Here is a 15,034-nt window from a genome sequence, read left to right on the forward strand (position 1 = left end):
GTTTACTTGCGTACGAAGAAAGCATATATATATAGATAATAAGAGTGGAGAATCAAGGATACAAAATATTCAAGCTCCAAGCTCAACCTGCGAAGCTAAGGCTGGCTAGAGAATATTTACATACATACATATAATCCCAAGTCTAAATAACTTAAATAAACCCTAGTTTTTCATCAAAAGCCTCTATGAAGTATAGCAGCAAAACATAACATGGGAGAAGTCTATACATATACATATATATACATATAAATAAACACCCCAAAAAGTAATATCCCACTCTGCTGCGACAGAAACTTCAGATGCCTAACGAGGTGTCTCTCGACTTGCATCTGAAATATAAAATAAACATATGCATATGATGTATATCTGTGCTATGGCTAATGAGCTTATTTGTCGGTTATACAGCCAACCTGACATGTCTGGTAGCTAATCTGGGCATTATTTCTCTATTGTGCATAAATATCTCAGCACATCGACTAACCGTTAGAGGGAGAATGCCCTATCACCATTAGAGAGAATATGTGCCCTGTCACCATTAGAGAGAATCGGTGCCCTATCACCCTTACAACCAAAGAGAAAACATAGCATACTCATCATCAAACATCCTCAATCATGACTTATTTACCATATTCATTCATATTCATTTTTATTATGGTCATATATATATGGAAAGTTCTATGGTAGCATAAAAAATGGTGGCTAAGAATGGCCAAGAGTTGACTAGTTACCATATTCATTCATAATTCATTTTCATTATGGCCATATATATATGGGAAGTTCTATGGTGGCATAGAAAGTGGTGGCTAAGAATGGCCAAGAGTTGACTAGCCTATAGGAAGAGGAAAGGTGGTGATACAATGGGTTGAAAGCGAATCTATGACGCTCCAGCTCTCTGCAAGTCTACCGTGCTCCATATGCTCCAGTGTTGCCAAGTGTCAAGCTTTTGACAACTATAACTCAGCACCAATACATACCAAACCACACCTCAACACTTCATTTTCATATCATGATATCCCATTCCTCAAAATCATCAAGTCCAACTCCAATAATTACATTCAATACACATTATTCATCAATATACCAACAATAATATTTCATGTTCATTAATCTCGCTACAACATCAATCATCAATGTATCGTTATAGTTCATTAAAGCCATCACCTCATCAACCATACACCACATTCATACCTTTCACCAACGTACCAAATATCCACATCAATCTAACCCATAATGCATTAACTAAAATCACTAAATAGGCATCAAACACACAATTCATTTTATCCTAGGTCGTCTAATCTAAGTTTTCACGACACATTACATATTATATACGAGAAACCAAAATAATACCTTGACCGATTTCTCTCCTAAACTAAAGAGACCACAAGTTGGCACAAAACTCAGCCCAAGATGCTCAACCTTCAAGATTCTAGCACCTAAAGCTCCACCAAGTTTCTAATATCTTCAAATGAGTTCCAAGTTCATATATACTCTACCTAACACATATTATCACATTCATATACCAAATTTCAATACTCAAACTCACATAATCCAAGAATTTACAAGGTCTTGAGAGTCCTTACCTTATATGTGCCTTAATCGAATGAAAACCCACAACTCTCTCAAGCTAATTGAACTCTAAAACATCAAAGAATTAAAAATCTCAACACCCACAACCTTGAAATTTTGAAATTGGGAGAAGAGAGCTTGAGGATGAAAACGTGATTTTTCTTACCCTGCGATGCACGGAACTGACACGGACACGGGACACGACATGGCACGGGATACGCTGACACGCGAATTTTAAAATCTTATAAGACATGGGGACACGCATACATATGAAATATAAAGTATTTTTTAGATAAATTCTAATGATATTTTAATATTTTATTGATATTAAAATATAAATTGATTTTTTAATTATTTTTAATGTCTTATTTTAATTATATCAAGTATTTAAAATATTTTTTGTTTTAAAAAATAATAATAGTTACTATATCTAAATATAGTTTAAGAATATATGTTAAGAATAAGATTGGACACGCTGACACGTGATGGTATTTAGGTATGTCCAAGCGTGTTCGGAGAAGAATTTTTTATTTTTATTGAGATACGGTTGGACACAGCAGATACGCGTGTCGGACAAGTGTCGGTAAGTGTCCTGTCCAAAATGTGTCCGACATGCAGACAGGGCAACTCAGCGAAGTATCTATGCTTCATAGTTCTTACTAAATTGAGTATTGGAATTTGTAGAGCTCAACGCAGTGGACGCGTAGTCGCAAATGGCACCGTGATCGGAGCTCGGAGTTATGAGATATGTGAAATTTAGTGAAGGTTGGAGTTAAAGTTCTTCCTTCTCCTTCCATGGATGCTCATCGTGTTTCATTATGTTGGAGGGAGAGAAGACTTTATGCTCATGTGTTTAAGTAAGTTGGGTTGGGCCTTGGGCCCAGTTTGGCCCAATTTCGGGACAAAACTTTTAAAATTAGTGTCAAAATTAATGTTTTAATTAATTATAGAGTAAAGTATCGATTTTGTCCCTAACATTTGGGGTAACTCATAAAATTGTCTCTAACGTTTTAATCGTCCTATTTAAGTTTCTAACGTTTCAAAATTGACTCAATGTTGTCCTATCGTTAGGGATCCGTTAACAGAATTGACGGCGGGACAAAATTGAGACGATTTTGAAACGTTTGGGACTTAAATAGGACGAAAACATTAGGGACAAAAACGATACATAAAAATAAATTTTAATTTAATTTTATCTTTCAATAATAGTAATTTTTTACTGTACATAGTATTCAATTATTTTTTAATTACATCTAAATAAATTACACTTAATCACATTACTTTCATTTTAAATAAATTTATTTTTTATAATTTTAAAGAATTTTGATACATTAGAGACAAAAGGTATAATTTATATTTTATTTTATATATATTATTTTTTTTCTTTTCTACAAGTTTATATACTAGTCATTTTACAAACATTTCATGATAACTAAAAATTTTTAAGAGTAAAATTATAAAAAAAATTAATTTATTTAAAATGAAAGTAATATGATTAAGTGTAATTTACTTAGATGTGATTAAAAAATAATTGAATACTATGTATAGTAAAAAAATGATATTATTGAAGGATAAAATTAAAATTTATTTCTATGTATCATTTTTGTCCCCAACATTTTCATCCTATTTAAGTCCCTAACATTTCAAAATCGTCTCAATTTTGTCCTGCCGTCAATTCTATTAACGGATCCCTAACAGCAGGACAACATTGAGTCAGTTTTGAAACGTTAGGGACTTAAATAGGACGGTTGAAACGTTAGGGACAACTTTGGGACTTACTCCAAACGTTGGGGACAAAGACGATACTTTACTCTTAATTCTAACTCATTAAACTATAAAATTCTATTTTTTAATTTTTTATTAATAATTTATTTATTCGCTAATTATTCACTAATTACGCGGGGTTTACAACCTCCTCCTCCTCCTCCTCCTCCTCCTCCTCCTCCGCCTCTTTTTTTCATTGGAATTTTTTCTCCTCCTTCTCCTCCATCATCATGATCATCATCGTTATAGTTATCGTTGTCATCATTAATGTTATCGTTATCGTAAAATTTTACCATATTGATGACGTTATTTGATCCAAAATTAATTTGGATGTGTTTTTGTTGATAATTCAGTTATTTTTTTGTATTGTTTTCGAACTGAATTTGTGTATCACAATCATTAAGTACCTTTGATGCATTTCTGAGTTAATTTAGGTGTGTTTGGTCTCGTTCACTTGGATTTTGTGCAATTATGTGCAACTGTAAACGCAAAATTTCGATGTAAAAACTAGGACATTTATGTATTATTATTAAGAAATTTTGGTGTATTTATATTCTGATAAATTTTGCATAATTCAAAACTCTTTCTCTTTCTCCTCCTCCTCATCTTTTGCTGCTTCTTCTTCTTTTTCATCATCATCATCATCATCATCATCATCATCATCTTCTTCTTCTTCTTCTTCTTCTTCTTTTTTTCTTATTCATCTTTTTCTTTTTATTTTACCTTCTCAAGTTTCTTCTTGATTTACTCTTTTAATAAGAATAAGAACAAAAAAAATCAAATAAAGAAGAAAAAATACATAATGCTACAAAATTACTTAGAAGGTGATGAACCTACATTCGTTCAACTAAAAAAAGAAAGAAATAAGGAAAAAAAAAGACGAAAAAATGCAGCATTAAAAAAAATATATTTTTGTGCATTTATAACAAAATTTTGATGTAAAAAGTAAAAAATGTTTATGTTATTGTTAAAAAATTTTGGTGTATTTTTATTCTAATTTTAGAATTAATTGAGGTGCATTACAAAAATAAATTCAGACCAAAAGTGCACCTTATTTAGGTCCATATTGCACCAAAATTAAATATAGAATGCACCAAAATTACTTAATGATAACCCTCAATGCACTAAAATTACTTAATGATAACCCTCTTAAAACCTTGTGTCACAATTAAAAAATTTCAATGTCAAAATTGAAAAGTTTATGTGCAATGGTTACAAAACTCCTCTTCCTCCTCTTTTTTCATCATTATCATCTTCTTCTTTTTTTGTTCATCTTCTTCTTATTATTTTACTTCTTAATAAGAATAAAAAATAAAAAATCAAACAAAAAAAAAAAAATACATAATACTGCAAAATTTTTAGAAAGATGATAAACCTACATTTATTCAACTAAAAGAAAGAAAAAATAAGAAAAAAAAAAGAAGAAGAAAAAAATGCAGCAATAAAGAAAATATTTTTGTGTATTTGTAGCAAAATTTTTGTATAAAAACTAAGAAACTTATGTGTTATTGTTAAAAAATTTTGGTGTATTTTTATTCTGATAAGTTCTACATAATTCAAAACTCTTCCTTTTCCTCCTCCTCATCTTCTGCTGCTTTTTCTTCGTCATCTTCTTGTTTCATTTTCTCATAATTATTCTTCAGAGGAAAAATCAAACAAAGAAGAAAAAATACATAATGTTGCAAAATCAATAGAAAGAAGAAGAAAAAAATGAAGCAACAACAACAGTAATAAAAAGAGCGATGATAAGGATGAAACATGCAAAGAAGAAGAAGAAACGCGAAAAAAAGAGGAGAAATGCAATGAAAAAGGAGAAGAAGAAGGAGGAAGATGAGGAACGCGGGGTACAAACATTGGAGGAGGAATGCAAAGAAGAAGAAGAAAAAACACGAAAAAGAACGACGTGATTTCACGCGCACTTTATGTAAGTGGGTTTTGTTGGGTTAGGGTTAATTTGGTTGGACTTGTTTGACAAAAAGGCTTGTATGTATAGGGGGACTGAAAAACATATTATAGTTTGTATCTATATTTTACCAAAATTTACAAATATGAATCAATACAATTTGTACTCACATTTTTCAGAGTCTACACACATGAATTAATAAAATTTTTTTGTTAAAAATAATTTAGTGTTTGTGCTAGTCAAATAATAACTAAAAATATTAAAAATGACTGCCCCAAAAAGTTTCTCATATATATAATTTTTTTATTTTTTATTTATTATATTTGAATCTACAAATTGAATCTGCAGATACTTATCAAAGATATTAATCATAAAACTAAATTAAAAATCAAAAATCAATAAATAGTTTTTAAAACTTATCTAATCATGAACCATTAAAAGAAACAATAACTTCATATCTATAAATTAGTAAAACTCATAACATTATGTTCACCAATATTTTTCATATCTAAACCTACAAATTAAAAAAAAATTAAAATTTGATGAATTCATAACTACAATTAAATTTACTACTTGAATAAAGGATTTTTTATTTTAATAAATAAAATAAATATTTTTTGAAAAATTACCGATTTAAATTCCCTTTTCATATCTCGTTTACAGTGTAAATGAGATGACAATACGCATATTTCGTTTACAGGGTAAACGAGATATGGCCCGTATCCGCCTATATATAGAAGTCGTTTACAGCCGATTTCCAGGCCTCAGTTTCACTTTGTCAACATCTTTCTCTCCTCTTTTAACCCTTTCTGACTATACCTTTGACTCAAGCGGTGATGGCACGCCAAGTGGGGAATGACGGGGACATAAACAAGCTGAATGAGATGACACATTACACCAGGGCGGCCGACTTTGAGGTTAGTTTCGTTATCGTTGTTAAATTTAATGATGTTGGCATTATTAGGGTAGTCATGAAGATCTGAAACTTTGGTATATGAGTTATTAGTTAGGTCTGTAGGCTTAATTTAGAACTCTATCTGCTTGTGCTAGGTTCGTATGAACTGAGGTATGATTAGTTTGGAACCCCGTTATTCCTGTGCTATTTTGTTAGTATTTATAAATTTAATGCTGTTATAGTTAACACTGGTTACATTAATAAATTTTGATATTTTTATTTTATTAGAAATTTAAGACTTTATTTTTTTGCATTATATTATTTAATTTGTAATAAAAATAACAAAAAAATAATTAATCTTGAGACTTTTGAGAGATAAATATTATGAGAAGTAAAATTAATTTTATAAAATGTTAACAAATAATTTATAAGTTATAATTAATTTTATATAATTTAACTATATTTTCGTTTGTCGTTACTTAGAGGCCTTGCCTCCTACTGTTCTGGCGAGTGACCATACTTTACCTCCACCGGATGCCATCGTCCCAAATTTGGTTGAGGCTGGATTCGGCGACACCGTACCCCTCAGGGATTTTATCTTTGACAATTCTCTGATTTCGGCACTGGTGGAGCGATGGCGTCTAGAGACACACACGTATCATCTCCCATGAGGTGAGGTCACTATCACCCTACAGTATGTGGCATACCACCTAGGCCTACGCACACACGGTAACCCCGTTGGGGGTGGCTCCGTGACTTTGGTAGGTGGTACCATACGGAGTCGTGGGCATTGGTGGAGCAGCTCCTCGGTGCTCGACCTCCTGTGGCAGCACAGCAGGAGGCACAGAGGAAGGAGTCGTTCACGCTGAAACTTGTGTGGCTACAGGATCGTGTCCGCCAGATGCCACAGACAGACGATCCCGAGACCCTCCGACAGTACGCCAGGTGTTATATCATGTTACTGATCAGAGGGTATCTGATGACCGACAAGTCCAACAATCTGGTGCACCTTCGTTGGCTACCGTTGCTCAGGGACTTTACGGAGTGTAGAGTGTTTTCCTGGAGCTCCGCTGTGCTGGCCTGGACGTATCAATCCCTTTCTTTGGTGGCTCAGCAGGGCATCACGGATATCGCTGACTACACTCCATTGTTGATGTCCTGGATTTATCAGAGATTCTCCCAGTGGTGTCCACCAGATAGAGGCGTCTACCAGTATCCACTGACTGCGAGGTCAGAAATATCATTTTATGTATTTGAGTTAAATAATTTTGTCAAATCTTTTGGTATGTTACTTAACGAATCCTTTTTTGCTCTCGTTCGATGTGTTAGGTTGGTTGGATTTCCGCAGCAGATTAGGGATCAGCATGAGGCCAGGGTCCTGCGTTGGAGGGTTTCCCTTGACCGGCTACGGTTCGACGAGGTCAGTAGTTATTATGCGTATGTTTTTATTTTCTATAATTAGTTAGATATCGTATCCTTTAATATGCTTGTTATAAGGATAATTCGAGAGATTTCGTATAAGAATTGTGTTTGTGTTATGGTGAAAACTTTCTTTCTTCAGTTTGCATGGAGAGTCTACGATGACCCCGCCTTGCAGGCATTGTGTCCGCCCTGATTTCGTGAGGAGGAGGAGTGGGGGACATGGTTGTTAGCCGTCCCCCTATTGTGCTTCAATATCGTCCGATTTCACCATGTTGATTGGGTGAAACGGCAGTTCAATGGAGAGCAGTAGGTACCAAGCACTCCGATAAATCTTGATAGGTGAGATTGATGTTGTATTTCTACTTACTTATCCGTTAAAATATTTCATTTATTATGACTTAATGAAGTATTTAACACAACATGTTTATTGACAGGTACCTGAATACTACTGGTCGAGGTGAGGATGTATGGTGGCCGCTCAAGCTGAAGGAGTGGTATGATAGATGGCATCAAAAGTTTGAGCCCGATCGCCGGATTACTGTGCACCACACATTCGATACGAGGCCGATCTTGGAGTACTATGACTGATGGCGTGGGTTTCTCGTGTTAGGCATCTATCGGGGAAGGAGGTATTGGAGGACCCGAGGCCGGCGAAGTTGCCCCCTAACGTACAGCCCACTGCCAGCCAGCCCAGGGACGATCTCGCCCTTCCTCGGGGCGTGCCGGATTGACGTCGATGTGCAAGGGAGGGTAGGGATGATACTCGAAGACCTTCTCGGAGGGACAGGGGCCACAGAGAGCGTTAGCCTGGCGAGCCGGTGAGGAGGGAGAGGGACCGCCCACGATGGGTGGGGGTCGGAGTTGATTCTGATGAGGTAGAGTACGCCCACCAGGAGGAGCATGGAGACATACCACAGGACAGAGAGGCCTCACCTCTACCACCACCTCCTCCCCCGTCACATGGAGCTTGGCATGCATCTGGGAGCGGCGGTGCGCAGCCTATGGGAGACTGGGATATATCACCTTCTGGTTGGCATGAGGGTGGTCCTTCCGGTGCCATCAGGAGGAGGAGGATATGCTTGATGAGATCCTCCTTGATGATGCCTTCCAGCTTCACACGGCCGCGCTGGTGACTATGGATCATTTAGCCGAGCATTTCCGCACATATAGGAAGGTTGGGATAGGGGATAACCAGCATGCATCAGGTCCCGCACAGACGTCCTCCTAGATTCCTCAGATATCACCGGCTTCTGCGTCGTCGTTCGGGGCGGGTATCCAGCCGGGTAGCCAGTATGTGACGCCGCCCTCCCATGACTACGGTAAGTATCTGACCTCCTCCCAGCCGCGAATCACCCCTCCATCAAGGCCACCGTCTCATCCACACCTACAACTACATCAGTACGCCACCGGTCTACCATCAGCGAGGGCCCACCCATACCATGCCCCACAGCCCCAGCAGCCAGTTGGCCCGGCGTCGCCCCGCGGAGACCCTAGGCCATCTTGACCTCATCGCCAGGCTCAGCCTCCACCATGTGGCACCGGTCACAGACTCCACTATCAGGATCCCCACCACAGATGATGTTTACTAGTTGCCATTTTATGTATTTTTTCTGTACTTTAGTTGGATTGTATATGTATATGTTATTATGAGTTATGTTTATGTATTCGTTGGATTTATGTTATGTTTATTTTGGTTGGGTTGATGTCATGTTATCTTTATTTTCATAGTAACGGATAATTCAGAGATATGACAAAGAAATTATTTAACATTAAAGAACTAAACTTTAAACAATGACAATAAGAACTAAAACATGGAGTTCAACACTTTCAAAATGAAACTCAAAAGGCAGTAAAGTACATCCAAACTAAAATGGCCTAGGCATCTCCGGTGGGTTGGTTAGGGCAACCTCGTCTAGTGTGGCCGACTTGCCTACACAAGGCACACCGCTTCTCTTGACGCTCGACATCATCCATGTCGTTCCGGAATCTGGTGGACACTGGTCTTCTGGTCACCTTTCGCCGCATGGTTGGGTTAGGACGTATCATCGTCCCATGCCACTCCGACCATAGCGACTCGTCTGGAATGGGTGGGAACTCCATCTCGTACACCTCTAACACAGCTTCCTACCGGTAGACTGGATTCACATACGGGGCCCACTCAATGCTAGCGGCGGCGCACCCGGCAAGTGCGTGCCGGCACGGATAGTGGAGAGACTGGAATAACCCGCAATCACATGTGTCTTTCGATAGCCGAACCCAAAAGGAACCATGACCCCAGCTTTCGAACGGCTCTAGCTCCTCCACAACAAACACGGAGGCCCGCCTATCGCAATGTGTCACACAGATCTTCGGAATGCATTCCCTATTCTTCTCAATGGCCACTAAGAGTCTCTGTGAGAAGCAGTTCCCAGCCACTGATGAGCGGATAATTTATACACTTTTTGGCATTGTTTTTAGGTATTTTTAATATGTTTTAGTCACATTTTATTATATTTTTATTAGTTTTTAAATAAAAATCACATTTCTAGACTTTACTATGAGTTTGTGTATTTTTCTGTGATTTCAGGTAATTTCTGGCTGAAATTGAGGGACCTGAGCAAAAATCTTATTCAGAGGCTGAAAAATGACTGCAGATGTTGTTGGATTCTGACCTCCCTGCACTCAAAGTGTATTTTCTGGAGCTACAGGAGTCCAAATGGCGCACTCTCAATTGCGTTGGAAAGTAGATATCCAGGGCTTTCCAGCAATATATAATAGTCCATACTTTGCTCAAGGATAGATGATGTAAACTGGTGTTCAATGCCAGTTCCATGTTGCATTCTGACGTTAAATGCCAGAAACAGGTTACAACCTGGCGTTTAACTCTAGAAACAGCCTAGGCACATGTAAAGCTCAAGTCTCAGCCCCAGCACACACCAAGTGGGCCCCAGAAGTGGAATTCTGCACTATCTATCGTAGTTTACTCATTTTCTGTAAACCTAGGTTACTAGTTTAGTATTTAAACAACTTTTAGAGATTTATTTTGTACCTCATGACATTTTTAGATCTGAACTTTGTACTCTTTGACGGCATGAGTCTCTCAACTCCATTGTTGGGGGTGAGGAGCTCTGCTGTGTCTCGATGAATTAATGTAATTATTTCTGTTTTCTATTCAAACACGCTTGTTTCTATCTAAGATGTTCATTTGCACTTCAATATGATGGATGTGATGATCCGTGACATTCATCACCATTCTCAACCTATGAACGCGTGAATGACAACCACCTCCGTTCTACCTTCGATTGAATGAGTATCTCTTGGATTTCTTAATCAGAATCTTCGTGGTATAAGCTAGAATCCATTGGCAGCATTCTTGATAATTCGGAAAGTCTAAACCTTGTCTGTGGTATTTCGAGTAGGATTCAGGGATTGAATGACTGTGACGAGCTTCAAACTCACAAGGGTTGGGTGTAGTAACAGACGCAAAATGATCAATGGATCCTATTCCAGCATGAGTGAGAACCAACAGATGATTAGCCGTGCGGTGACAGCAAACCTGGACCATTTTCACTGAGAGGACGGATGGTAGCCATTGACAACGGTGATGCACCAGCACACAGCTTACCATAGGAGGAACCTTGCGTGCATGAAGAAGAAGACATGGAGACAGAAGAGATTCAGAAGACAAAGCATCTCCAAAACTCCAACATATTCTCCATTACTGCATAACAAGTATTTAATTCATACTCTTTTATTTTTCGCAATCCAAACTGATAATTATAATTGATATCCTGACTAAGAATTACAAGATAACCATAGATTGCTTCAAGCCAACAATCTCTGTGGGATTCGACCCTTACTCACGTAAGGTATTACTTGGACGACCCAGTGCACTTGCTGGTTAGTGGTACGACTTATGAAAAGTGTGATTTACAATTCGTGCACCAGCCACCAACTGGCTCTGCGCTTCCCTACCCTTCGTAACAAACAACTTCTGCAGTCTTTCATACGTGATACGTATAACGGCCGAAATGGACAAGTAGCGGGTCCCCTTCAACACAGCATTGATGCACTTGGATAAATTGGTGGTCATGTGACCAAACCTCTGACCACTGTCACAATGCTGAAGCCAAATCTCCTTTCTAAAATGACCAGCCCAGTCTGCCATTGCCGGGGAGACGCCCCTCAATACATACATGTACCACTCAAACCCAGCCTGACTTAGACTGTAAGCAGCGTTTATGAGGTATCGCTTGCCCTCGGCTGACTTGAACCGGCTCATGAAATTCACCGCCATGTGTCTGATATAGTAAGCATGGAACGCCTTAGGGGGATGCCACCCACTATCATCGGATGCTAGGGCGGCCTTGATGGCCTGAGATCTGTCCGATATAACCAGTAAGCCGTCTTGTGGGGTGACGTGGCGCCTCAAATTAGTAAGAAAGAATGACCATGACTCGGTGCTTTCAGACTCAACAATGGCGAAAGCAATTGGCAGTATATTGATGTTCCCGTCTTCCGCCACCGATATAAGCAACACTCTACTATACTTGCCACAGAAATACGTGCCATCTACAGAGACAAATGGCTTGCAATGCTTGAAGGCCTCGACACATGACGGGAAAGCCCAAAATACTTTGTCGAATATGCAGCAGTCTCGCACCATGAGGTGTCCTTCGTAGTACAGTTTGACGCGTATGTCACATATGGTGTCGGGGAAACATCTCTACAGTGCTTGGAGAAGTTTCGACACCTTGTTGTACGACTCTTCCCAATCACCGTAGATCCGTGTAATCGCCTTCTGCTTTGCCATGCATACCTTTCTGTATGACGGTTTGAAATGATAGCTTGCCTAGACCGCACCTTGCAAGACTGGGATACTCACAGATGGGTTGGACTGAATCAATGGCAATATGACTTTGCAGATGAGCCTGCTATCTAACTGACGATGGTCTTGAGACATGGTGGGTGCCAGACAACTGTGTGATCCACCAAACTTCCGAACCTCCCTAATCACAACAAAAAATTTATTCTTACATAATATCTCTAACCAAAATAACATATCATACAAAACTTCTCAAATTCACAATTAAACTTGAACTTACCAATATCCGAGATTCTGACGAAGGGCCACACAGAGGCTCCATTGACACCCACTGTCAGCTTGACGGCACTGCACATGGTACTTTAATCGGTTGGACTCGATCACACAGTACTCAGCACTCCTGCGAATACTGTAGTTCTTCACACCTTGAAGCACCGCCTCTCGACTTCTGAACCTGTGTCCGACCCGAAACTCCACACCGCCGTCTAGGTTGTAATCCACTCCACAGGTGTCAGAAACCAGGATCCTCTCATGCATGGCGTCCAGATCTAGACTGTGATAGTGACTAGGCACAACCGATAGCACCAGAATCGTGTGAGGTGGAGGCAGCACAAGGCGCGGCATAGCCCCTGTAGGTGTCTCCGGCACAAACTCATCATCATCCTCACCATCGACAGACTCACTATCTTCACTGTCCACCACGTAATCCTCGTCTGACTCCTCCTCACCCTCTTCTGCCTCATGCTCCGTAATTGCGACATGAATGGGAGGTGGTGCGATAGGTAGGTCGTCCTGCACATAGGTTTCTTGTGCGGAACCCCCACTACCACCATGACCCACCTCGGCGGACAGCTCCATTACCTGTTCACACATGATCCTTCCATGAATACTGAACATCGTCAGTCGCACATGCTCGTCCCCATGAAGTCGAAATAGTCAAAACCGGAAGACTTCATTTCCCATGGGTGCCAGCAACCTATACGCCACCTTCCGATTTCCCTCCTTTCTGTCCCACCAAACTTGCTCAATATCAAACTCTTCAAATCCGACAACTTCTCCACACGATGAGTGCAAAACAATATCGGATTCTGACACTCGAATGTCACCCCATTATCACCATTTCTCATACTACAATTCGGATAAAGAAGCACGAGTATGAATGAATTGTTACTGGTCATTCAGCTATGTTTTCAAGAGAAAAAGGAGACAGAGACAGGATATGATATGCATGTGAGGAATACCAAGGGTTACACATCCTTTTATAGAAGCTGGATATTTGTCTTATATATATATATATATTACAGTGTAAACGAGATGACGTTTTCACGTATTTCATTTATAGTGTAAACAAGATACGTGAAAAAACATCTCGTTTACACTATAAACGATATATGTCAACGAAAATTAATTCAGTAAATTCTCTGAAAAATATTTATTTCGGTAAATCTTACACTTAATTTATTTATTATAATAAAAAATCCCTTGATTAAGTTTGTTAAGTCAAATTTTACTACACAATATTCCAAAAAATGCAACCGATACTTCACGACTAGAAGTAGCAACCATTAAACAAGACTTTTGAAACAAATTAAAAAAGGACTATGTCATAAAAAATTAAAAAATACTTCCACAAGAATCCGAAAAGGTGGAAACTCAAGTACAGTCGACTTCACATGAAGTTGATATTTGAGAGCCGTTAAATAATTTGACTGATTTGACTAAATTTTTATCTAACGGCTCTCAGATATCAACTTCACGTGAAGTCGACTTCACCTGAGTTTTTACCATCCGAAAAATGGTACTTCCAAATGAACTATAAAAAAACTAAGAAGGAAAAAAGGAGTATTTAGAAAGAAGAAGAGGAGGTTAGGAAGGGGAAAGCAAAACTCTCTAGGCGCGCCCAAAAATTAATGTAGTAGTGGGGAAAAACAATTTAGATTAACCCCTCACCACAAGTCAAAAATCGAAAAATTAGGGATAATTTGGTAACTACCATTATATTAATGAAAGAAAAGGGTAAAATTGCATCAAAATTCGAACGACTAACGGAAGAAAAAAAAAAAAGAAAAATTCCACTCCAATCTTATAAACTGCGAAACCACCCCGCATTTTTTGTATCCATCAATCATTTTTTAAAAAGTTGCAAGAAGCATTAAATGCCAGGATCCGAGCATATGATTCCAACAATGAGAGAATCTGACTCCAAATAAAAAGAGGATTTGACTCCTATAAAGAGAAATTGAATGCGTTGTTCCGTTAGCTCAAAATGTGGATAGGCAGCCTAGATTATCCTTGCTTGAGAGACATTATCTTTAAATAATTACGATATAGATAATGTGACAAGAGACTTTTTCGATGACTCAATCAGGGTCCGAAATCCTTAGGCTTTGTTTGGATATAAAAAGGAAAATGAAAGGAAAGAAAATAAGAGAAAAGAAAATGAGAGGAAAGAAAATAGAAAGAAAAGTAGAGTTATTTGTATGTTGTTTGGATTTAGAGAAAATGGATGGAAAGAAAATAGAGAGAAAATTTTCTTTTGTTTGGATTGAAAGAAAAGTGAGAAGAAAAAAAATTATAATAGTATAAAATTACATTAATACCTTTATTTATATTATATGTAAATTATAATTTATTAATATATTCAAGTTATTTTTTTAATAAAAAAAAATCATTCAAATTA

General features: G+C 38.1%; 1 protein-coding gene across 1 annotated transcript; it reads right to left on the minus strand.

Moving 5' to 3' along the window:
- Window positions 1-9,674: 9,674 nt before the first annotated feature.
- On the minus strand, window positions 9,675-12,195 carry LOC148562807 (uncharacterized). The gene is made up of 2 exons (XM_088491000.1): window positions 11,464-12,195; window positions 9,675-9,941 (listed from the first exon to the last, which is right to left on the minus strand). The coding sequence occupies exons 1-2, from the start codon at window positions 12,193-12,195 to the stop codon at window positions 9,675-9,677; spliced, it is 999 nt and encodes a 332-aa protein (XP_088347126.1).
- Window positions 12,196-15,034: the final 2,839 nt, after the last annotated feature.

This window comes from Arachis ipaensis, chromosome B6 (genome assembly GCF_059453495.1).
Source record: "Arachis ipaensis isolate K30076 ecotype BB chromosome B6, ASM5945349v1, whole genome shotgun sequence".
NCBI lineage: Eukaryota > Viridiplantae > Streptophyta > Magnoliopsida > Fabales > Fabaceae > Arachis > Arachis ipaensis.

What these genes read in the sequence shown, in the direction of transcription:
- LOC148562807 (XM_088491000.1), bottom strand. Translation starts at nt 12,195, where the DNA reads ATGGTGCGAGACTGCTGCATATTCGACAAAGTATTTTGGGCTTTCCCG. An exon ending in TGGTGGCTGGTGCACGAATT is followed by an intron (nt 9,942 to 11,463) that starts GTAAATCACACT and finishes TGCTTCTCACAG; the next exon opens with AGACTCTTAGTGGCCATTGA.